The sequence below is a fragment of the Labrus bergylta genome, chromosome 9 (genome assembly GCF_963930695.1).
Source record: "Labrus bergylta chromosome 9, fLabBer1.1, whole genome shotgun sequence".
Lineage (NCBI taxonomy): Eukaryota > Metazoa > Chordata > Actinopteri > Labriformes > Labridae > Labrus > Labrus bergylta.
Genome location: NC_089203.1, coordinates 5310143 through 5336138, shown reverse-complemented (window position 1 = coordinate 5336138; position 25996 = coordinate 5310143). Strand labels below are relative to the sequence as shown.

The 25996-nt window shown below is 42.5% G+C and overlaps 1 protein-coding gene across 9 annotated transcripts in view; it reads left to right on the top strand.

The window, feature by feature from the left end:
• si:ch211-26b3.4 (connector enhancer of kinase suppressor of ras 2) overlaps positions 1-25996 on the top strand; it is a 62198-nt gene that overhangs the window by 31383 nt on the left and 4819 nt on the right. For 5 of the 9 annotated variants that reach the window (XM_065958910.1, XM_065958912.1, XM_065958911.1 and 2 more), the window contains 15 exons: positions 103-171; positions 3856-4002; positions 8591-8718; positions 8840-9051; positions 10767-10853; positions 11642-11850; positions 15881-15918; positions 16020-16062; positions 17234-17282; positions 18027-18199; positions 21622-21695; positions 21826-21897; positions 24155-24225; positions 24386-24486; positions 25120-25876. In XM_065958910.1, coding sequence (XP_065814982.1) covers positions 103-171; positions 3856-4002; positions 8591-8718; positions 8840-9051; positions 10767-10853; positions 11642-11850; positions 15881-15918; positions 16020-16062; positions 17234-17282; positions 18027-18199; positions 21622-21695; positions 21826-21897; positions 24155-24225; positions 24386-24486; positions 25120-25876 — 2230 coding nt within the window. The remainder of the gene's footprint in view (positions 1-102; positions 172-3855; positions 4003-8590; positions 8719-8839; positions 9052-10766; positions 10854-11641; positions 11851-15880; positions 15919-16019; positions 16063-17233; positions 17283-18026; positions 18200-21621; positions 21696-21825; positions 21898-24154; positions 24226-24385; positions 24487-25119; positions 25877-25996) is intronic. The other 4 variants (XM_065958916.1, XM_020629704.2, XM_020629702.2 and 1 more) reach the window with 3 other exon arrangements.

Below are 25996 nucleotides of genomic sequence, written 5' to 3'. Positions count from 1 at the left end.
TATGCTTTTATATTCTGCTATGGCATTGCACCCACACCTCAGTCTATCTCAAATCCTCTCTCATTGTCCTTTTCTTCTCCGTTTTCTTGTCTGCCTCTGCAGTCTCCGGCCGACCTGTGTAAGAAGATCCATGCAGGGGACGAGGTGATCCAAGTCAACCACCAGACAGTGGTGAGTCTGAATGCTTCCAACCCAACCAAAGAAGCACAGAAAACGTATTTTCAATGTGTTTCCACTGTGAATACACACTGCAAACTGCCTTTTTTGTTCTCCATTCTGTGCTATATTGAGGAGATGTCAAGGTACATGATGTCTGCCACCTCCACCACCACTGCCACCACTGCCACCATGGTGCTTCCTGTCCTGTGCCTGTGTTGCTATGTAGGCTAATTAGAACCTGCTCCGGGAGCAGATAATAGGACGAATGTTACGAGACCTTTGTTCAGGTCCAAGCGTGATTGTCAGCTCACTCTTTTCTGGAATTTGCTCCCATTGTCGTAAGAACCCCCCTGAAGGAGGCGTCTGATTTGAAATGTGCACTCATGTTCCACTTTCAGACTTGAACAAGTTGTGTCTCTGCCTTCAAATCATCACAGCAGAAGGAAGCGCACAAGTGAGCAGCCATTTTACATGGAGCGATGCCTTGTGAGAGCATGTGATTGAGTGCGCTGTCTATTGCCTGTTCTATCAGCTCTGACACAAACGATTTGTTCCAGCGTTTATTTGAGATTTCCAAGGAGGGGAAGAAAAAAAAAAAGGTTTAATCTGTTTGTAGACGTCTTTTACTTGCTATTTTCCTCGTACGTCTCGGTAGGTGCTGCTCATGTGAAAGCGTGCATGCAGGCGCGCGGGGAGCTAGTTGATTGACGCGTGAGGGGAGCCGTGCGTTATCTCTCTCCCGCTCTCCCTCCTCGAGGTGACAGTGCAGATCGCACCCCGCAAGGCTCACAGCTCCAACCCCTCATTACTCCCACCGCTAGACCCTCACCACTCTGATCCCTCACCCTGGGGGAGGAGATAAGCAGTGGGAGGCTGAGGTGTGTGTATGTGGAAAGGGAAAAAGGAGGTTGAAATAGTCTGGGGGATGCTGGGAAGTCACAGAGCTGGGAGAGTGGAGGGAATAAGGGAGGAGGAAGTAAAGAGAGACTTAAGGAGAAGAGGAAGCTGATGAAAGGAAAGGGGGGGAGAAGGGAGGAGACTCCGAATCGAGCTGCTGAAGAGGGGAAGATGGATACACTCAAGTATCAAACTCTCTGTCAACATCTCAGCTGATAAGTTTATCTAGCAAGACTCCATATTCAAAAATTAGATTAGTGTGAGTATTGAACAAATTCCATTACATTATGGAATCATTATGTAGGCCTAACCCACGTCTTTAGCTACAGCGCTGCCTTCATGTCTATGCATGAGCTTCTGTTTGAGAACCACTTCAAAACAGAGCTCCCAGTTTTTTTAAGCTCGGCTTCTCTTTTGAGGTAAATGTGGAATTTGCTCAAAAACAAACTGATTGTTTGAAGAGGCAACATAATTATGTGGAGGTAATAGCATCTGGGAAAATAATGAAGACCCACGGGAATAGAAAAAAAAAGAAACCCTCCTCAGCAGCAGTTTATGTTCTATTATTATTGTTTTTTGGTAGGTTTCCCTGTTCCCTCTCTGTTATCTGCATATTTGCATAACAGAAGCGTTTTTTAAAGTGGCCTGGTTAGGTTGCTGTTTTGCTGTCTATGTGCTCCGTCCACTTTTGTGTTGGAAGTTACGAGAGTGGAGAAGTTATGAAGGCACAGTTCAGTTCACTCACAGGTCATCAGTATTTGCTGTATTAAAATGAAGTTTCTGTTGAATGCTGGGCGATGCGCGTGCCGATGAATTACCTGAGTTTTCATGGAAAAGGCTTTGAGAATTTAGACATTTTTGAAGGACTAGTTTTTCATTTTGGGAAATGTGCTTTTGGCTTTTTCGCCGGGAACCCATCAGTTATAATCATTTTATAAATTAAAGCCTCTCCATGAGAAGCAGCTATGTTTTTGTGTCTTCTGATGAAGCCAGCACTTTTTTGATAAGCACTAAAAATGACTTTGGCCAAGACTTCCTTTTCCATGTGTCGGTCAATGTTTACAGTCTGACTTAAAACTTTACGGTTTGAGAATTGCTAAGCGGTTATGCTACAGTCAGAAAAGGGTTAGCTTAGCTTAGCATAGGGACTAGAAGCACGTACACCTGATTATAAGTTGATCAAGAAATAGGAAACATATGGAGCTATTATTGTGGCAAAACTATTTGAAAATGCAAACACAGATCGACAAATGTGTAAAAAGATCCGCAAATGCAGATGGCAGAAAAGTGAGCTTTTTTTTGCTAGCTATTTTACATGACGTGCAGACAGATTTCTTTAAGGAGAGCTTGTTTTATACCCAGTCCTGTTTTGTAACGCAGAAATAAGACGGTTGAACAGTTTCATTTGTAAATCTTATTTTATGAATGAAGGTTGTCCTGCTGAGTGGTAGTGTGTCCTTGTTGTACTCCCTTTGGTTTTAGTGGCCTAAGCATCACACAACATAAAGCATTAGCTCATGTCTGTGACGCTCTTGTTGACGCTGACTGAACCCAGACATTTTAAAAACCAGCCAAACAGAACAGGAAACATGCCACAAAAGGCTGACACAGCTGGTCATCATTATGTCAGGAATAAGGTCAGAGCAGTTCTGTCTGTGTGTTGGTGAGTGTGTGTAAGCATGGCGGCCTCTGCGGACACTTCTAGTAGCTGAGACCCGTGTAGCCAATCAATGGTCTGACGAGTGCTGTGAGCTCTGGAGACAGGCTGGCCGGAACATGAGGAAACCCTGCAGTCAGCACTCCTATCTTGCTCTTCTACCATCTTGCCCTCTCCCTCGGAACTTTAAAAAAAAAAAATGCTGACTAAGCTTTATTTTAGTATGACACCATTGTCCGAATAGTGGTAGTGAGACAGTGTGATGCATGGTGGTGGTGTTTTGCTGGCGTGGTAAAGTGTGGATAAAGTTTATAAGTGGAATAAGTCTTTCTAGATTTGGTGATGTTTCAAGTTTTTCATGAAAAATCAAAAAAGTGCATCTGGATCAAACTACACAATGATCCCCGTAGTCGCTTTGACTTTTTGCAGTTCCCTTCAACGCCCACAAATGTATGAAGTCATGCTTGGTCCAATGCAAGAAAATTATTAGCTCGTTCTGTTTACTAAATAAATATTTGTACTTGTACTCTCAACATTCAGAGCCTAAAATAACCAGTTCTCTGTTGTTGCTGCTGTTTGCACTGTTACCACTAGTTTTAACATAAACTGTTGAAATATACACATAGTGACACACGATTATCTTAATTCTCTGATGGCAGCCATACTTTTTGGACATTACCCAAAAAGTGTCTCGGATTAGCGCCTTCAAAGGGAGGGATTGTTAGACATTTGAAGGGATTTATCAAACAGGGAATTTTCCATCAAGACTTTCAGACCTGAAAATAATTTGTAGGTAAAAGATTGTTATTGTGATCTTAAACAATTAGCATCCTGTGGGAGCTGTAGACTATGACTGATACATCCCGGACCATAACTGGAGACCTTAAAATAATCTCTCAGCTGTCTTTGCAAAAATGTCCAAAAATAAATAAATAATGAACAGTATGTAGAGGTATTAGAGACGGGGGGGGGGGGGAGGAGGGTCATGACCCCTTGTGTGGTGGTTTGTAGTAACAGTTTAGGAGTCTACATGTGCTTGGTGGTTTTCATCAGAGAGGACGGGGAGATGCCCACGCTGAATCATGAACGGAGAGAGGTGTGTAGTGGTGGCAGTTTGGTAGCCCAGTGTGTGTGCTCCTCAGGTGGGCTGGCAGCTGAAGAATCTGGTCAACGCTCTGAGAGAGGACCCGTGCGGAGTCATCCTCACGCTGAAGAAAAGGCCCCAGAATACCCTGAGCTCAACTCCAGCTCTGCTCAGGAACGTCCGCTGGAAACCTCTGGGCCTGCAGGTAAACGGGCAACACACGGAGGCTGTGCAGCGAGTTGTGACACAATGCTCTCCTAACATGACTGTTTTTGAAGCAAAGAAAATTGCAATGTGTCTACTCTCAAAATCCTCTATGTGCTCTCATATGTGCATACTACCTGTGCTTACAGTTAGGTGTTGGAGGTGGGACGATATTTTACTCTGTACAGTAAGATGTGTTGTATCTCTTTCTTTATCTTCGGTTCACTCTTAGCTCTTTTTTTCCCGCTGCCCACGCTCTCCTTTCTTCTACCAGTATTTTGAAAAACAAAAGTTCCTGTTTGACCTTCCATCAATACTCTCCTATTGAGTATTTTTGCAGCCTGCCGTTCTGCTGGCACAGCTCAAAGCCATTCACAAATGCGTTGGTTGCTCCACCGCCACCTTAAATGAACTTGTGCTTACAAAAAGCATACATTTTTAGATCTTAGTAGTATGAATGATTTAAATGGTGTAATATGACCTAATCGTTCTGCCACGAGGTCGTGTGCAGGCTCAGTGAAAGTACCAGTCCACTCTCTCTCTCTCTCATATCTATAAGACCTCAGCACTGATACATCGACCTTTGCCCTTGTGGACATCTCCTTTCCACCAGAGAGTCCATTTACAATCTAGTATTTATCTCAAATGTTGGATCCTTGTTTTAAGGGCTTACAGCTCAGAGTAGATGTACAAATGATGTACAAATGTACAAATTTCACTCAAGGGCAAATACTATTTAAATCCCTCTCTCACTCTGAGCAATTTTTTTTGGTGCGCATTGAACATAGTTTTGCGAGGCGGACAGAGGAGTGAGGCGAGGGCTAATCTGATGCTGCCTGAGTGCTTTGTGCAGCAGCAACTGTCTTGTGTCTACACATCTGTGAGCTTATAAATGCAGTGTGTAGCTGTACACTACACGTGCATGTTCACTTGTGCTTCTGTGTTGTCATGAAGGTTTGGCTAATATGATTTCTATATAATTGTCTAGAAAACATTAAAACCCCTGTTATAACCATAGAGCCTTTTTAGCAACATCATTACCATCTCCGTCTGTAATGAGGTTTCTGCCTTGTTGGATCAGCACTCTAAGTTTGTTTCCATTTGTTACATTGACTGTGTGTGCGCAACAGCAGAGGATTGTGGGAATTCTACCCTGATGGTTCTGCTAAGGCATGAATGCACCGTGAGCGCCGAGATCAGAGCGGAGAGATATCTGTGGGAGAAAGGAAGAAAGGAATGTTTTAGATTTGTTCTCTCTCAGAAAGACTGGAGCTCTTAATTATTCATAAGTAACTACAGGCAGCTCCACTGGCTCCGAAACAAGAGCTGCTACTCAGCAAATACTGGAGATAATGCACTGAATCCAAAATATGCTGCTAAACAGCCTGTGGTGCGTGTGTGTGTGCGTGTGTGTGTGTGTGTGTGTGTGTGTGTGTGTGTGTGTGTGTGTGTGTGTGTGTGTGTGTGTGTGTGTGCGTGTGTGCGTGTGTGCGTGTGTGCGTGTGTGCGTGTGTGCGTGCGTGCGTGTGTGTGTGTGTGTGTGCATTTCTAAGCACATGGCCCTATGATTTGTCTAACCATTTGTGTCAAATCAAGTGTGTTTCTGTGCATACATGTGCACACATGCAGTGCGATGCATCCCTTATCTGTCCTGCTCCTTTGAGAGGTGAAGGAACTGGGTCAGTGCACTTGTACTTGAATACAAACTGTATGCACACACTAACAAAAACACACACACACATTCAAACACATGTGCACTCCTACCTCTAAGCCTCTTTTAAGAAGATAGGTTTTTTTTAGTTCTGTGAAGTTCGGCCCAAATGTGGCAAATGGCTGGATTATCACTAAATCCACAAAGGCAACAGTTTATCTCGAAAAATGATCCCGTGATTCCAGCTCCAAATCCCTCCATGGCAACCTCTTTAATTCCTCTAAATAACAAAACATATCTCTCTCTGTTTCCTTTTCTATTTTTCCCTATGAATGTGTGTGTGTGTGTGCGCGCGTTTGCCGTTGTGTCTTCATGTGTGTCTGCTTTCAACAATGGAGTAAACTAAATTAAATACACTCTGATAACGAGGATGCTAGCAATGATTTTGACAAAAGAGTTAGGGAACACCGTGTAGGCTTCCTGTGCTTCTCCAAAATGTGAGTGTAGGGACTCTTTGTAGGTGAGCCTGAAGGCCACATCAGCATGGGCATCACAGCTCACCTCCCTGGTCACACGTGTAACACACATGGTCGGTGACCTCGCTTTCATATCATTAGTTATATGTGAAGGTATTTAAATAAGTGCTCTGTGTGCTATTTTAGACAACTCATGTATTATTAAGGCCTGCTGCAGGGTGAGGGGTTGTAGCGCCTTTGATGTCTGCATACAGTACATTCTTTGGTCTATTTCTGTGACATTTTTGTGCCTATTGTAATGTAATGTCTAATTCAAATGATGCTCTGTGGTCAAAATTAACAATTGGTCAGAAACTGCAGTTTGTCAAAAGAGTTGAGGTTAAGAGTTCAGATGTTATTATCAGTATTATTTAAAGAAACGTCTCAGGTTCTAAGTCAGAGCTTACCTAGTGTTCATTGTGTTCAGCATCACCTGCACTCTTCCTTCTATCTTAATAAATCAGAATCAGATTCAGAAATACTTTATTAATCCCAGGGGGAAATTCTGTTGTTAAACAAAAAACAGCAGAAGGAAATAAAGAAATAATTTAAAAAGTAAAAATAAAATAGAATAGAGATGATAAAATAAGCAATAAAATAAGAACCAATTCCCAAGTAAGATAAGATAATAAGCTATGTACAAAGCGCAAGTGACTTAAGATAAAAAACAATATTTACAATTCTGAATACACACAATGAGCTGTGTTAAACAGATATTGCACGGTGTATTGATAAGGCTCAATATGAACAGAATTTGACCGGTTTGCAGACAGATTGCACCTCTACCAAAAAAGTGCACAAAAGTCTTTCAGGACAGCACACCCAAATCTCTCGTTGTCTCTGGGATCTTTTGTGGCAGCCTGACCTCTTACTGGCCTTCTAACATGTGTTACCTGTGAGTGACCTGTCAGTCTGTATTTGTTTGTTTGCCTGAAGCCACAAAAGAAGGGCCCATGATTCAGTGCAACATGTAGACCCAGTTCTGTACAGTTTTTGAAGCTTTAAGCCCTTTACCAGGTCAAAATATAATGTTCAGCATGTTAAAGTGTTTGCATGTGTGTAAATAAAGATGGTGGGGAGGGAGGTGGAACACCTGTGTGGGCGAGATTTCAGAAGTAGATTTGAAGGTAATTTAATGTGGATGCAGCAGGGGTCAAATGGTTTAAGTGCTTTTTTAACAGACTGGATTTTCGCCTGCTATGGTGGTCTCGTCTCTCTCTATTCCAACCCCCCCCCCCCCTTTTCCATGCAGGCAGCACTGTGCTGTAATCACTAAATTACTGTTTTCACTCTCAGCTCCAGTCAGCACACTGAACAGCTCCCCCACCTCGCTCTCCCTCTCCTGCACTCTCTATCTCTCTTTGTCCTATTTCCTTTGCGCTCCCTTCTTTCTCTCATGTCCCTCTCTTTCCAACTCGACTTCATTATTTATTGTTAGGCTGTCTTACTGTAAGCTGCCTTCAAAAGAGGACGACTGAGAGAGAGGGGGAGAGTGATAAAGATAGAGACAGGGTTTTTTTTTTGGGGGGGGGGGGGGGGTGGTGCTGAGGGATGGAGAGCAGAGGATGGAAAGTTTGGAATATGAAATGAATTTGCCCCCTAATGTACCGCTGATGAAATGATGAAACGCTGGGCTTCTTTAATGAGAACGCTGCCCACCTCGTCATCACTCAGGCTCCGTCTCTGTTTATCCATTCTGTCCACACTCCTCTCTAAAATGGAGCTTCCTTCTCAGACATACAGTAAAACATCCCATTTTTCAAAATCTGAAAAGCTTCTTCCACTGGGAGAAATCTCTTGGCATGATCTGCATTTGTCCCTCCAGCTGTTCCGACTGAAAACAAACATCACACACTTGAAATCTGGACTGAATTTCCATGACATCAGAGGAAAAAGGCACCCTGTCCTCATGGAGGACCCGATGACTAAATGAAACGACATGTCCTTGAGTCAAGCTGAGGTAGGAAGAGGAGGCCATGCTATCTTTCCTCTGTCCTCTCCTTCTCCTGTAGAGCGAGAGAGAGGGGAGAGGGGGTGAGGATAGAGGAATAGCGAGAAGTGGAGAGGAGAGGTTGTCATGGGAACAGACATGGAGAGCCCTGTGTGAGTGAAGAGAGTTGAAACAAAATGACAGAATAGAGAAGGGATTGAACGTGGGAAAAGGCTGCACAGTCAGACAGATATAAAAAAAAAAAAAGACACACAAAACACAGCAGCTCAGTGAAAACAACTCGTGTTTGTGATTCAGTGTTTAAACGAGTACAAGAAAGAAAGCTCAAATAAAAGCTTTTCTTTCCTTGTAATACCATAAACTGTGTTTGTTTGTTTTTCTGTGAGGCAGAAAAAAATGAGTCCTAAACCATCCTCAAATTAAAGTTGAGAAAAAAAAAGGTGTTAAAATAGAGATTTGTCTCTCCCTTCAGCCTGTCCCGACCAGCCCAACCAGCACCTCCCCTACACCCGGTGGGACTTTGGGGATGTCCAAGATGGACGCCCCGAGCATGCAGGACGTTTACATCCTCTCTCCCGTCTCTGGACTCTACAGCACCAGGTCAGACACTCTCCTCACACAGACGTTTGATGATGGTGATTACGCTGATTATCACGATCCTGCTTGATGACTGTAATGACGGCGCTGATGACAGAGATGATGACAACGCTGCTCTCCTCAGGGAGGAGATGGGTCTGATGTCATGTGACGACATCAGCCGCTACAGCGTGAGCTCCCAGTCCGGCTCCAAAGGCTCCGAGGCCGTCAGCTACTACCTGGACCAGGACAGCGGTCAGTTCTTCTCCCTGCTGGAGGGAGACGGACCACCGGGGCCTGACTATGACAGGGGCCGGAATACAGGGGTTCGCCGGCGTGACAAGACCCCCACCCATGGTGAGATAGAGAGTGCGGCTCCACAGTATGCATGGGGCAGTAAAGGCCCCTGGTCTCCAGTTTGTGTAATTGAGCAGCATGTTCTCTCCCACCAGTTTTATTTGTTATCACCTTTTTCTCCAAGCTCCTCCTCATGTGTTCATCACTCCGCCCCCATGGCTCTGCTTCTTTGTGTCCTTATGTTGCGTCACACGTCCTGAAACACTTACCACATGCCAAAGGGTCAGTCCAAACACGCTGTCTCCTGCTCCCTGTCTGCCCCACCACCTGTGTCAACCTTTTCAAAGAGAGCCTCCCAGACATCCTGTGCCGTCTCGGGAGAATCTCAAGGGGCCTATGATGTGCAAAGCAAGGGTAATGTGGCCGGCCGAAAATGCAAAACTGATATAGAGGGGCCTGCTAGCTCAAGTCCACTTATACAGAAGTTTGTCAATGGAGTAGAGCTCAACATACCTGGATGTAAAACCACATTAAAGGCTTTGCTAATTAATGTTTGTTGTACTCATCGTGGCCAATTAGCTTCTTTTAGCCCATTGTTTTGGCAAACTTTGCCACCTTTAATTCACCTTTTCATTCAGAACAGGTGTTTTAATAGAAAATGCTGAGACACAGTGACCATGCATTTTCTAGTTAGCTTTTAAACAGATCAGCTGTGCAGATACTCTGCCAAAGAACCCCATATTCCCCTCAAGAGCTGGTGGTGAAAAAGAGTTAAAAAGGAAGTGTATCTTGGGGAGCCAGTGGCCAAGTGGTTAGTTAACTCGCCCCATGTACAGAGATGTAGTCCTCAAAGCGGGTGGCCGGGGTTTTGAGTCCCACATGTGGCTGCCTTCCCGCATATAGTTAGCCACTCTCTCTCTCACCCCGATTTCCGACTCCATTCACTGTCCTGTCTCTCTGATGGAGGTATAAAAAGTCCAAAAATATTTAATAATAAAAAAAAAAGTCTTAGAGAGACTTAAAAAGAAAGTGTATCTGAAGCTTGCATGTATACGGCTGCCACGAACACAAACATGGCCGTAAACAAAATGTTTCTGTGTAAATGAAGTGTAAACGGGCAATTGTTCACCATAACACATTTAATCAACAATCTGACAAAAGAATTTCCGCTTACTTTGCTTCTGCACAAGCCTAACTAAATCAACTAATGAGGCTTTGAAGATCATTTTTAAACCATTTACTCTTATCCTCTCTTTTTACTTCGTTAGAACACAGTTTGTAATACATTTTTGGATTTACAGTCCAGGAAATCAAATCTTAAACTCTACTTGGATTGGAGAAAAATGAAGAAGATACAGCTTTAACACGAAGCTATCTCCATCAACAATCAATTCATACTGATGTGTTACAACTTGAAACATTTTATACAAACCTATAGCCTTTCTTAGAACGGTTGTTTTTTTTACCCAGAATGCATTAAGGCACTTTATATATTGTAGGGGCCCAGATTTTTCTAATTTACCAACTGTAAACAGAGCACTAAATTGATGCTATAACCTTATCGTATGGCCATGTCACATTTGCCTTGCATTTCGTAGTGGTCCCTTGAGGGTCTCCTGTTCCTCCCCCCTCACCTGCACACACTGTCTCACCTGTCCTCCCCTCCAGCTGTCTCCCACGATGTCTCTCAGACAACGCCTTCCTGCGACACCCCCCCCCCCCCCCCCCTCCCTCCCCCCCTAGCAAACTCTCTGATTGCTAATTGGTTGTTCCAGGTGATCTCAGGCCTGTTTCCATGCCCCCTGAATATAACTGGATGACCGAGCCCAAGGAACCCAGCATGGGCAAGAGAGGGAGCCGAGGTACACACACACAAACACATACGCACTCAAAAAAAAGAAACCCTCTCACACTTACTAAAACAGGTCAGACTGGTTCTTTGCCTCGCTCCATACTCTGCTCAACGCATTTCAGCTCATCCTCTGGTTCTCCATGGTGGTGTGGTTTTGTGAGGATACATATCTGTCAGGTATGTATCTGACGGAGCGACAAACAAACATAAATGCAAGGAAATTGCATTTATATAGCTGCTCTGGAAATGAGGGTATTTCTATGTGACAAATTCTAACCAGCTTCAACGTTTTGCGTTGAGACTCGATCTGTATTCAACCGACGTTCTTTCACTCTACCATCAGAAAGTCCATGAATAACATTAAGGCACAATACTACTGTCGGTTGTCTGCCTTCCTCCTTCCTCCTTTTCTCTAAATCACTTCCTAGTCTTTGACTTTTAAGTATATGAATAATAACCAAATCATGTGCAAAGCTTTTTCTTTCCGGGGCCGAAGTGGAATGAAACTGTGACTGACAGGATTTAGATTATTTAACATAATCAATGCAAACAGATTAGCTGTATGTCCCTCGATGTGGATCCATAACAGATACTGCAGATCTGCTGCTCTTTTATCCCTTTCTCTAGGTTTTTATTTTTATTTACGAGGGTCTTTTCACCCTCATCTGTTTCCACTCTAGGCTTTCTACCTCGACTCCCCCCCCCCCCCAGAGCTTTTCCACCTTCTGTCACCCATCCTGTTGATCCTGTCCATCCTCTAACTGCTCCGTCCCTCTGCGCTCCCCTTTAACCCCACAGATTCAGACAATTCCCTGCTGCGTTACCTTAGTGACGACAAGATCCTGGTGATAGAGGAGGAGCCCGAGGGTCCTGGCAGGGAGAGCCGGAGGGATTCCACCAGACGCTCTCGTCGCAAGAGTCGCAATCCCAGCAGCCCGAGCTTTCCCATCAGCCCCTCCATGCTGTCTTCAACCCTGCGCCTAGACCAGCCCCCTGATGCTTTGCCTGTATGTACACAGTCTTCTATTTTAAATATAAACATGTACTGGGTGTGTTGTTCTGCAACTTAATACGGTATATAACACAGATTAATAATGATTCATTTAGCTCTGTTAAATGTTCAACTCAGTAAAAGAAGAAAAGATGTTATAATATAACACATTAGTAATTTGAAAAAGCAGATGTGCTTGTCTGGCAGAAGTCTGGCCCCTGTGGCTGAAACATAATCATATATGACCTCTTCAGTTTGTAAACACTGGAGCATCAATGCATCATTAGCATGTTGCTGTTGTAGCATCTGAACCTAGTTTTAACAACTTGAAGTTCAAAGTTCTGCTTCACAATTGTCTTGTTAGGAATTTTTTTTTCTCTGTTTCCTTTGCTTTTGAAATATAAATGTATTCTTCTTTTCTTCCCGGTTATTAAAATGTAATCATCATTCGAGATGCTAAAAGGAGCAACCTCTCTTTTTTCAAGAGCCAACAACTTACAGCCATTTGTAATGAGACAGGATTAATGGCATTTTGTAAGAGGTGTAAAAGCTTTAAAAGAATGTGCGACTTTGTGATCCAGTAGATGTCACCCTTGAGCACCAGCACTAAACCAAAACAGACTGCTGTTTGGCCACACCTCCGCTAATCTGAAGCCTCCGCTCTCCTTCAGTGGCGCACCTCCAACCTCTCTCAACTCGTGTTCGCACAAAGGAGTTATCAATAAGAACGCACCATAATTAAGCATCATTAAGCGCTAGCGGCGGACAAAATTGTCCTTTGCTCGAGAAGCAATTGCCTGTGGCCTGCATTGTTGTGTTAGCAGGCTAATGTTAGCACACTTTGGTTAGCTCGTAGTTTCATATTGCACATAGATTGACACAGAATGACTGTGATCTAAACACACCCATGTGACATCCAAATAAGCAGTGAGTATGTTTTTCTTCTTCTCTCTAGTCCTTTACTGAAACAGCTTTATACGCAAGGACGTCCCGTCCACATAAACATGATGTAAACACAGCTCTGACAACAACACAGTCAGTGGGACTCGAGCTTCTCACTCATTGTAGACAGTCATGACTCAGAGAGACATTTACTCAGGATAAACTTGATTTCTGCTGTACTTTCTCCCTTTAACATTATGTGTCGTTACAATCTTGACCTGGTGTAAAAATATTTAGTAAAAAGTAGGATAAATCCCGTAATATATTGGAGTAGTAAAACATTATCACCATTTTCATTGAAAACAACAATTAGTCAGAATGTATCTTATGTCATATACTGGATAGAGTTGTCACTTGGGATTGTCGTGCTTAAAGTAAATTTTCTCAAATATTTTACCTTATCAGAGTAAGACAAGCACATTGAAAACATTTACAATGATTCAGTTGAATGCAGGTATCTCAGTAAGTTATGACAGTGGTACCACTAGCCGGCTGCCCAACACCGGCTCATGGCAGCAAATGCAATTCAGAAAAAGAGGGCAAAGACAGCAGACTGAGGAAGAAGATATGCCTGCACACTTGCCATCATGACCAGAGGTCTTCTTCAGGGGATCATATTTGAAAGGTCAAAAATGATCCCCTGAAGAAGACCTGTGGTCGACACATTGTGATTGTGATGGAATAAAAGCTTTTTGTGGCATTTGAGCAAGTGTGAAGGTATATCTCCTCCTCAGTCAGCAAATGTAATTAAGCCATCAGTCATATCACTATTAACAACCGTGCTTAAGGACAAGTCTAAATGCCCGTTTTGTAGAAGGTCTCTTAGTGGCTCTTAAAGTAACGTCAGGGCCTTAATCCTGATTGTCTCACTTAGCCAAGTTACCTCACTCCCCCACTGCCTTTTACAACTTCCTCCATCTCATTGTTTATTCCTGTGTCCTCTTTGTGGTTGACAGATAGGATAGGTCATGGTGTTCACAGAGTCTCACATTGGTGGTTGTGTGTGTGTGTGTGTGTGTGTGTGTGTGTGTGTGTGTGTGTGTGTGTGTGTGTGTGTGTGTGTGTGTGTGTGTGTGTGTGTGTGTGTGTGTGTGTGTGTGTGTGTGCGCGCGTGTGCGTGCGTGCGTGCGTGCGTATGTGTGTGTGTTAGATAGAGGAGACAAAGGAGAGTCAGAGGATGATCAGTGTCATTGCATGGCTGCCAGCTTCACAGATTATGAGAATGACAGAGACACGCCCCTCTCTAACTTCTCTCTCTCTCTCTCACACACACACACACACACACACACACACACACACACACACTCTCACACACACACACACACACACACACTCACACACACGAGTGCATTTGTATGCTGGGTATCCATCTCACGACTCGTCCTAACTCATCCTATTATCCCCATCTCCTCAGACACGCCTGAGTCTAAATGGGAGTTTATTTTGGACAAACACACACACATACACACATACACACACACACGCACATACACACACAAGCAAACACGTACCCCTGTGAGCAGGTGTATGACTCAGCATCAGCCGAACCAATTACAAGCACGATGGACAAACTGTGCTTAAAACACGGCGCACGCAAAGACACACACGCATACACAGCGTGCTAACAGCTAAGCTAACACAGCCCTCTCTTACCCTCCCAGCTGTGTGCTCATCATGATGGTGACTCATACCTACTCGGTGGCACATGAAGTACACTATTTAACACTAACAAGCATAGGCTATCCTTAATGACCTGCTTGTGTTCTATCACTCATTCACTCCATCCGGTCATTTTCTATTAACACAATACACCAACATGTTAGCCAAAGCACATTGTTTCATCTCTTTGTCATGTTGTCAGTGGACACTGTACAATGACTTCAGGATCATCCCAAGCAACACAATCATTTCATGACATCTGGACCTCTGACCCTCCCTTAAGTCCTCAGATCAATGACCTCTGAATATCTAATCTAAGGATTTTGATATTTTGATATTGTTTCAGTCAGAGAGGGGTCAGTGGGGGATTAAAAAGATCAGGTGTGAAGCTGTCTTAACGATAGACACTATCTGAAAATAAATAGTAATACTGTTTTATAGTCTTTAGTTTAAATGGATTTTTTGTTTTATTTATTATATGACTATTAATACATCAGATCACAAGTTAATGTGATAACATCAGTTTTAATGTTCAGTTTTAATGGCCCCTAGTTGTAAAAGCTTGATTCAATAGTCCTTAAACATCCTATGACATGGGTGCCATAGCGTAGTGGTTAGTGGGTGCGCCCCATGCATGGAGGCTGTGGGCCTCCAGAGAGGAGGCCTGTGTACCAATCCGCAAGTGGCTCCTTTTCCTCATGTCATACTCTCGACCAGATTTCTGACTTTATCCAATGTCCTATATCTTAATAACAGCATAAAAAGCCCCGAAATAAACCTTTAAAAGAGTCCTACATGTAAAACAAAAACTTGAATGTTGTTTTATTGCTTCTTTCTTTGTGTACATGAATACATTACATAATGTAAGAAAACGCTCTTAAGCAAAATGTTATCTTATAGAGGAAGAAAGTGAGATATGTTTTGTGTGTCAAAGCTCTTTTGGTTGTCTATCCCTTAAAAAAACTTTAAAAATACTAGTATTTTATTATTAGTATTTTAAAATGCTCGTTGCCCCTTAAATTGTATAGCACTTTACTTCTTTGGCACCATAGTGTATATATGTGTGAGATATTTAAAAAAAGAAGTCAAAGAAGAAATCCTGCCCGACAATTTTAAAGGTCTATGTAGGTTTTAGATACATGCACCATGTTTACAGGCCGCAGTGCTCGTCACACTGGTCAGGGGTTCGACTGCCCGTCCTGATGCCATTTGCTGCATATCATCCTCTACTCTCTCTCCCCACATTTCCTGTCTATCTTCATCTGTTCTATCAAATACTGCATAGAGCCCAAAAAAACAAGCTTAAAAGAGAAACCACAGAACATATATATTTTAAGCAGTGGCCTACATGCACACACAGAATATGATAACTACCAGCCTACCCTTCGTGATGTGTTTTTTTTTAGGAGCACATTAAATGAATCTTTTTTCATTGTGTCTTTCAGCGAGGTGCAGACACGCTGCGAGCTGACACAACAGACAGGTGAGTACTGGGTTAGTGCTCGTTTGTGGTTTAACCACATGCATGTGATTGATGGAAGAAGTGGTGTGTGGTTCCATTCTATCCTGTCTGTCCTCATGCAGGTACTCTGGCTCAGGAAGCTCAGGAGGGGCCTCCATGAGGAAGGTAGGACAGTAGACGGGGCTGCAAGGCTGTCTTTGAATCTCTTTTTATTTTTATAGATAGATTCATAATAACACTATTTTTCAAACATAACTGTTAATCAAGTACATTTGATCTTAACTCAAACCCCTTTAAGAGATACTTTAGTGTTTGGTTGATCAGTCTACCAAACACATCCAATGCTACAGGGACATTGTGTCCAAATAATAGCAAAACACATCGTACAGCCAGACATGGATGAGATAGATACCTGAGAATAAATCCATTCAGGACTGTTATAATTAAATAAAACATAACAGTCGGTTGAGGTAAATCGGTTTCAATATTTAGGTTACTGTGAAAACAGGAAGCTGTCTTAAGCTTTATCTTCTGCAAAGCACAGTCGGTGGTAGCACACCGCGAGTCAGCTCAGTAGACTATAAACAGAAATGTATCAGGCTTTGTTACCTAGATAAATATCCAGCAGGTGTATATGGCTGTACTGATCTTCATACATTTAGACACTTAGCCTTTTAGCATTAGCTTCTTGGAGATGCATCAGCTAATGTCAAACATGCGTGTATTTGCACACACATTCAATACACAAATTCAGTTTTAAAATAAGATTATAACGCTTTAAAAGAAGATGTGTAGCACTCCTCTTCTTGCAAATTAAAATGTTAATTCATTAGCATTAAAGGAGAACTAGTTGTTGTCTGACCAGAACCTTATGTTGGGCATTGTAAGATTTTATGTAAGCTAACTTTAGCTAATGTTAGCTAACTACAGATTTCATCAGCAGTGTCTTTTCACTCAGACTGAGGATGATGTAAGTTCCTGTACCAAAAACCTTGGACCTGCATTACATTGTCTAAAATTGTTCAAAGTCCAAGCTAAGCTGATACAGCTCATTCCTTTTCTTACATCACTGTGCTTTCAGTCTCTGTGGCAGACAGCTTTTAGATTTCCATCACAGGTTGTAGGTAGGTCACTTCCTGGCTGAAGCAGTTTTATCATTGTGATCCGTCTGTTCCTGTAATCCTGTGATCCTGATAAAAATAAAAAATAAGCCAAACACTTAGAGTGAACTTACTGCAACCTCTCTTTGTGCATCAACATCGACCCAGAAAGTTGGTTTGAGTTTGTTTGAGCTGATGCGTTTTCTTTCTTTCTCTCTTTTTCTCTTCCCCTCTAGTCTTTCCATTACACATCTCTAAGAACGAAAACCAAAAAGCGAAGTAAAGGTAAACATGTTAAATCGTTATCTATGTATCATCTTGTGTAACATCTTTACCGTTCTACCAGTGTACTTGTACTCTTACGGCTCCAGAAAGAGCAAACCTTACCTCAAAAATGATCTCTGTCTAAACATTTGAATACTTAAGCCTGAGAGACTTTAGGTGTTATATGACTGAGAGCATGACAGCGTTTAAACTTTTTAAAATGTGTGTTAAATGGTGAGCTAAATGTGTGTTAAATGTAGCTGGGTCAATAATATTGCCATTTTGGAAGTGAGGGGAAAAATTCTTTATCATCAAAGCGGAGGTGAGTGCTTATTAGCTAACATTAGCAAGTTAACATTAGGTAATGTTAGTTTCAGGATCACTGTCAGCTGTCACTTTCAGTCAGTAGTCTAGGTCAGTAATGTATAGTAACTATTCTGCTCAAGTTAACATAAAACTTTATGGTAGAACGAGGCGTTTGGTTTCTCAGATGGGAATACAATGAATAATACTGCACCGGCTCAATACAATATGTCATTTCTCATTTTCTTGCAAGAAAACTGCCACACCTAAATGTTTTTTTCTGATGCTACTGCACACTTAGTCTAAAATAGTCTAAAATAGTCCAGACATTCATATATAGTCTGAAGGTGCATGACTCAAGCCACTTAAAACATGGATTCTTCACTTACTATAACTTTTCTCCATTCCTTTCCAAATTAAAATTACTTTCTGTCTTGACTTGGTCTTTTCCTCCCGCTCAAGGTTCCCTCACTAGTGCCAGTCGGAGGAGAATCTCCTGTAAGGACCTGGGACACGGTGACTGTGAGGGCTGGCTGTGGAAGAAGAAGGATGCTAAAGGCTACTTCACACAGAAATGGAGGAAGTACTGGTTTATCCTCAAAGAGTCCTGCCTCTACTGGTACACCAACCAAAATGTAAGGACAACTTTTAACTGTAAGAGAAAGAAAACCTCTTGTTGTCTTAAGACAGAATCTACAACACTTTTCCTTTTCCAGTTTTAAATATAAAAATAAATTGATGAAACAAAACGATTGTACAACTTCTAGATATGAACACTAATGTTGGACACCAAGATCTTTTCTTAAGGCTGAGTATTCTCAGTTTGTAAAAACAGCTGTATAATGTCTTCTTTGAATGGAGCTTTTTCTTTTTTAAACTTTATTTCAACTTTTAAACTTAAGCACAAAACATCTTGTGTGTTCAAATAAGTGTTTTGAATACACAAGATGGCAGACTATATTTTGAAAGAAGATCTACGTACATGAAATAAATAACTTGAAATAGAAATTAAAAACTTAAAATTTAATTAAAACATCTTGTCGAGGATACAGAAGCTAATAGCTTTGTGTTGTTCAATTCGAAATAAAAGGGCGCTGGTAGCGTAGTGGTTAGTGTGCACACCCCATGTACAGAGCGGGCAGTTACAGGTTAGAATCTGACCTGGGGTTCCTTTCCCAGATGTCGTTCCCCACTCTCTCTCTCCTTCAATTTTCTGATTCTATCCACTGTCCTATCTCTAAAATTAGAAATATAGAAGAAATGTATAGACTCATGTACAGTCAGCTGTGGTCAAAATAATGTTCAGGTGAATCAAATAGAACAGTGAACAGAAGTTTCTGTCAGATCTAGTTAATCCAAACTACTGAATGGAGCGCTCTCACGACGTAGAAATATTCTGGACAATTTCATCAGGATGTCCTTGACTTCAATTAGATATTTTAAATACTTTTAGCAATTTAAAAAAAAAATAGCTTGACAGATGACGGCATTTTACATCTCTAAAAAAAGATGCAGTTGAGTGTCATTATGAGAGTAGTGTTATCTAGTTTGAGCATTAGGATTTTGTCAAAAGGAAACAAACAAAATCAACACTTTCACCCTGATGAAAAGAATTCAATAGAACAATTTTAAGACACTTTTTTTAAGCAGCTAATTTTTTCATCTTTTTTTGAAACTAACTCTGACACTTTATTGCTGGATAACTTATCTTATGATGAGATATTTTGTATAAAGTGAGTCATCTGTGAGGAAGATTTTAAAGTGAGAGCATTATCTGGGGAATCCATTCAGTTCTGTGTTTCATTACAGTCTGTTTGATGTGATATCACCTTTCCTGTATGTCTTATTTCTGACTTTAAAATACTAAGTCTTCATCAAATGAACAGTCTTGTGATTGATCTGACAATTATTTTCTTTGGTCTACCTTTTGGTCTATAATGCATCAGTACAGAGAAAGAAAATGTCTGTCAAAAATGTGAAGGACCTGAGGTGGTATCATTAAATTTCCTGTTTTGTCAGCGATAATCTAAAAACCAAAGATAATCCAAGATGTAGTTTGGATTTAAGGACCAACTGATGCGTATCTGTAGTGTTGTAGTCAAGACCAGACTAACCGAGACCAAGACATACCTGAGACCAGAGTACTCCGAGACCAAGACAAGACCAAGACATTTAGGTGTCGAGAACCAAGACAAGACCAAGACCAAGGCAGGGCGAGACCGAGACACGACCAAGAAATTTAGGCATTGAGACCAAGACCAAGACTGAGACACGACCGAGACAAGACCAAGACATTTAGGTATCTGGACCAAGTCAAGACCAAGACCAAGACATTTAGGTATCTGGACCAAGTCAAGACTAAGACCAAGACATTTAGGTATCTGGACCAAGTCAAGACCAAGACCAAGGAAGGGTGAGACCGAGACGAGACATTAAGGGATCGAGACAGAGTCGAGACCAAATCCAAGGCAGGGCGAGACCGAGACAAGACCAAGACCAAGACCATAAAAATCCCTAAAAAATGATCATCTTGTGTGTGGGGGGCGTGTCACTCACTTAGACTGTAACACTGGGAAGGCTGCGACCGTAACCGGTGGATAAAAATGGAATAATGAATGAATTTAAATTATTTGTTCTTTTAAAAAGAGGTGTTTTCCTTATAATCACAGTAATGAAGTGGTAAAATAACATTTCATTGGTGGTCTTAACCGGTCTTGATTTAAAATCTGGAGTGCGTTCAGTCTAGTGATGTGTCGGTCATGAACGATTCGTTCAAAACGAATGAATCATCTGGGTGAACGAACTGAACTGAATCACTGACTGAAAAGAGTCGTTCATTTCTCAACTTCAGTTGCGCTCTCCTCTCTCCCGTCTCGTATCTCTCTCTAGACTGTAAGAGTCGCTCAAAGCCCGCCCTCCTTCTCCCTCTCATGTCAGTGATACATACTGACTGAACCAACAGGACGGAGTCGGTTGGGAGCTCTGTGTCTCTAAAGCCTGCCCCTACTTCTCCCTCTCATGTCTCCAAAATTGAGGAAGTAGAAAATATATTATTTAACATTTAGGTGTCGCGAAAATGTATGTGCTTTTTATAGCTGCTGTCAGTTTACAAACGGCTTTTATATCCAACTCAATTTCACTCAGCTGATTGTTTTAACATCTACTAACGATCGTGTTTCAGTCAGTACAGTGTGTGTGTGTGACTGAGGCTGGTGACTCGCAGTCTCGCTCGTTCACGTTCACTGAACGAACTGAAGGAGAGCTCCTCCTCCGAGTCTCTCTCTTCCTCTCAGTCAGTCAGTCAGTCAGTCAGTGAGTGATTGGTGTACTGAACGTACTGAACAGAACGGTCGGGGAAAATAAATGTGATTGTTTTAGCAGCTTTCAGTTGCAAACTGTAGATTTATCTAACTAAATTCTCAGCTCATTAGTTTATTATTCACCACCGGCTGTTCTCAGTACGATCGCAAGCAGAACTAAACGTTCAGCCGTGTTTCAGTTTATTAAATTCTGATTCACAGACAGAGCTGCAGAGAAGTACTGAACGATTCGGTGGACGAATCTTTTGAACGAATCACTTTACTGAACTGATTCTACTGATTCAGTACACTGAAAAGAACTGCTTTTCACATCACTAGTTCAGTCTGAGACCGAGACAAGACCAAGTAAAAATGCTTTTGATTCTGAGACGAGGCCGAGACCTTCAAAAAGAGGTCTCGAGACCAAGACTGATTTCGAGAACTACAACACTAGTTATCTGAATATTTTGAATGTAATGAAGGAAAGAAGAAAACTTACACTGACAATGTAATGTTATTTAATGTAAACTTCTTTACGTCGCTCAGATTTCAGCATTGAACTCTGTGTCTCCTCTCTATCTTTTTAACGTCAGGCTGTTGAAGAAATATATTTTCTGCCAGTGTAAACAACATATGCTGCTTTCATATGCTTGACTTGACTATTGCTATCTCTTATAAAATTGGTATATCAGTACGTGTGACATTTTGTTCCCGGTGTTGATGATATGCCATCACTCTCCATCTGTCTGTGCCTGCAGGATGAGAAAGCTGAGGGCTTCATCAGCCTCCCAGAGTTCAGAATAGACCGAGCCATAGAGTGCAGACGGAAATTGTGAGTGTCCCTCACATGTCGCTGAAATTACTAATCAAGCACATTAGCCCTCACCCACACGACGTGAAACACAAGCACACTGTGCGCACACAAACACACTAATCAAACTTTTCTCCCCGACTGACTGCAGTGCCTTCAAAGCCTGTCATCCCAAAATCAAGAGCTTCTTCTTCGCCACAGATTGTCTGGAGGAAATGAACAGGTGAGCGAGAGGGGGTGGTGTCTCTGTGAGTCTCTGAGTGTGTTTTCGTGTCTTAATGTGGACAATCGTCAGATGCTCGGGACGTCACGTGTTCTTTCATGAATATTTTAACTGAGTAAACCAAGTTTACACAAGGCAACAGCCCACACAACACAGTGCATGAATAAGGCATGAACCCAGCCCTCCCTGTGTGTGGTACTGTGTGTGTATTTGTGTCAGAGTGCGTGTGCATGTGTGTCACATGAGTGTCTGTGAGAGAGGGAGTAGTGCTATCTGATGAGCTCTAATTATCCACACCTCTCCTCAATAACGTGGAGCGATAATTGCTGTAGAGTAATTAACCAGCTATATTTGACTTCCATACAGCACATGTAGGTTCATGTGTGAAGGGGCTGCTGCACACAACTTAATGTGCATTTGTAATTATAAGTGTGTGTGAAAAGGGAAAAGGGGGGTGTTGGGCATCTGAAAAAAAACAACAACCTGTCTACTTGATGTTTCATGGTTTATTCTTGCTCTTACATGTAAATTGTGTTACATTATGGGATGCTTGTTTTGCTCAGTTGTTTGAGCAGGCACTGCAGGTATGTAGTAAGTCCTTGACACACTGGTCCTGAGTTCAGCTCCGGATCCAACGCTATTCTGTACATGTCATCATTCCCAACTCTCTCTGCCGATAGCTGTCCTGTCCAAATTAAAGCAGATAGACCCCCATCCATCCACCCACCAAAAAAGTGTTCAATTTTACAGTTTCCACTGTGGGAAATAAGTATTGGAAGAAAGCTCAGAAAAAGCTCACAATATACTTTACTGTACCTGAAGTCCTACTCCAATGGTTTTTGTGCCACTGGAAAAAAATACTCAAAAGTATGGAGTCTTTTTTTAAGATAGCTAAAGAAAAGTTCAAACATATGTAAGTTCCTGAGTTCCTTTAAAGATTTAAAAAGATTTAAGTACATTTAGAAAATAGCTTAGAACACCAAATGGCCTGTATAGATGGACACTTTCTCAGCAGCCATGCTGAAAATGGATTCCAAGGAGAAGGCAAACTGATGATTAAAAAGACTTAAAGAGGACATATTATGAAAAATCCACTTTTGTTTTTGAACATATATTTGGTAACCTGAGTGTCTACTGACCCACAAAATGTGAAATAAACCCATCCTTTGTTTGTGGTCTTACAACACAGAGAAAAATGCTCTGTTTCAAATTTGCTCTCCTTGTGATGTCACAGTGGGATTCTGGTAACAAAAATCTCCTCCCCTCTCCTGGTATCTCCACCCATGGACTCCACCTCCAGCCTAGAACAAAATCTTTACACAGATCTGCCATTTTTATTCTCACTACAGAGGAGTGATGTCTACCAGGAAAGCTCAGGGGGGGTCATTACATTTAAAGAGACACACACACCAAAACGGAGCGTTCTGAGAGAGCTGGTTTATACAGGGTCACAAACCTCCTCTGGTACTTGATTCATGTTATATTTTGACCAAAGCTCAACACAAATGTTTCATTTAGACCACAGGGGGACTGTTTGAAAAGGGGTATAATATGTCCTCTTTAAAGAAGGCAGGAAATGTTTTTTTTGTCTTTTATTCCGAGCAAATCCCATGAAAACAAAAAAAACAACTGGCACCTTTTGAAACCAGCTGACTTCCTTTCCCTGTGTTTAACTTTTAGACCTTTTTCATTCAGATTAAGGTTTTAATAATTTAAAATGGGACATTGAGGTTGAGATTGATGTCTTTTTTTTTAAAGAACAAAATCTAAATAAGAAGTTGGAAATACATGCTTTTGAACTTTTTCAAGCTGCAGAATAAAACCTTATCCTGTAATATGTTAGTTAATTTCAATAGGATACAATTCCTAGTCATGCATTTCCTGTTCCTCACGTACTGACTGGGCCTCTATTCTTAGTAAAACCTTATTATTAGGTGTCTGCTCTGGACATGGACTAAGGAATGGGAAAAGACAAGCGGCATGAAATTCACTGATGAGAGAGAAGAGAAGATTGTTCTCTCTTGTTCATCATTCATCTTTCTAATTAACTCAACCCTTTCTCTCCTCATCAGGGCAGGGCGGTAGAGTCCGTTAGATAGATATCAACTGTTCAGAGATGCCACTTAAATAATTAAAAGTAAATTTATACTGTAAGACAGGTCATTCCCTCTTTTCCAATCTTCTCTTTTCCTCATCTTTCCTCTGACACTGTCTTCCTCACTTTCCTTCTCCTGTTCTCTTTGCTTGTCTCCTATAGGTGGATGAATCGGCTTGGTCTTGCTGCCATTGGCTACACACCAGATGACAAAGTGCCACGCCCAGATGAAGGTGAGATGGACTCACTTGACTTGACTTGAAGAAAACCAACTTTACCGTTTTGCTGATAAACTTCTAACATGTATGTGTGTGTGTGTGTGTGTGTGTGTGTGTGTGTGTGTGTGTGTGTGTGTGTGTGTGTGTGTGTGTGTGTGTTTACTCTCAAAATCAGATTACTGGAGTGAGAGCGATCAAGACGAAGTCGATGGTTCGATGACACTCAAACAGGAGGGACCCTCCTCCCTCTGTGATACTTATCACCGCACACCATCGGTAAGCAAGATAACACATACACACCCATACACGCTTACGAGTTCTATTGCAGTGTTTCATTCTGATGGAATATTTTATCCCTGAAAGCCCCTTAGTTTTCAGAGCTGCAGAGACCAGAGCTACTGGCATAAATAAAACATCAGAGTGTGAGAGAATCTGGTTTGCTAAGCAGTCAACACCATCACTTCACTGTGTTCTGCTGCCAGAACTTGTTTACAATCGGACCTCTAGGTGGCGACAGTTGCCATCACTAATCAAATCTGTAGACTATAACACAACACAGAAATATACTTTTTCCTCAGTGGGTTTTCGTTCAGTCCTGAGGAATGGGAATCATTCTGTCCCAGCTGAGCAACACAACAGTCATGTCAGCCATTCTTGGAGTTTATCATCTGCCATCTCATTGCTTTTTTGCTCTCATCTCTTTGCTCTTTTTCTGCTTTTCTGCTTTTCTGTCTTCCTTTTCTTCTCCTTCTGTCTCTCTTTCCTCGCACCCCTCCTCTTTCTCCTTGTGTTGCGGGCCTTGTTTTTGTGATCACATTTCACTTTTCTGTGATATTCCACTTATCCTCCTTGTCACTACTCTCCATACTAACCAACCCCGGCACACCTCACAAACCCTTTCTCCTTCAGACTAACTTCCTTCACAGTTATGACCAGTTGCCCCGCTCAGTCAGCTCCATGAGCCTCATGCGCTCCACTCCATCCCCACGTCCTCCATCATTGAGTGCCTCCACTTCCCCCATCCCTCCACAGATGGTCTCTTCCACCTCCCCTCTCCCTTTCCAGGTCAACTCCTCCAGCCCCTTTCCGGAGCCCAAGCATGGCCGACATTTCTCCAGTGAGTCCACGCACTCTCACTCCTCGGCTGAGGACCAGCGTGGAGACAGCATGGGCATGGGTACAGGCACGGGCAGCACCAGCACCCACTCATCGGGCTGCCGTTCCACCCATCGTGAGCGGCGCTCCTGGCAGGACCTCATAGAGACCCCTTTGACCAGCGCTGGGCTACACTTCCTGCAGACAGCACCGGGGGAGAGTGAATACGGAGGCCTAATGGGGAGCATGGCAGGAGATATGGGGCTGTACGGAGGCTTGGGCAGACAGGGCATGTCCCCGGAGAGACGCAGGCAGGCCACGCTGCCCGTACGGAGACACCACGCCGCAGAGAGGGACAGGGAACGAGACGGGCCCTTCCCTCTGGAGCGAGGTCCACACACACACAGTCACACACACCGACGCTCCCACAAGCAGCGCAGCCAGAGTCTGCCCAGGAACAGAGACCCGATGCCAGGAAAGCTGCTACACACCTCAGCTCATATGGAGGAGAGGAGTGAGGACGAGGAGGCCGAGAGAGAACAGGCTGCTGAGATGCTTCAGGGCGAGGAGGGTAAGAAAATAACACAAGATCTGTTGTACACTCAAATGAGGCATACACACAGAAAGTCTATGTGGTCTTCAGAGGAATAGCATTAGAGGTGGAAAGCAAGTCTGAATTATTGTCTTCACA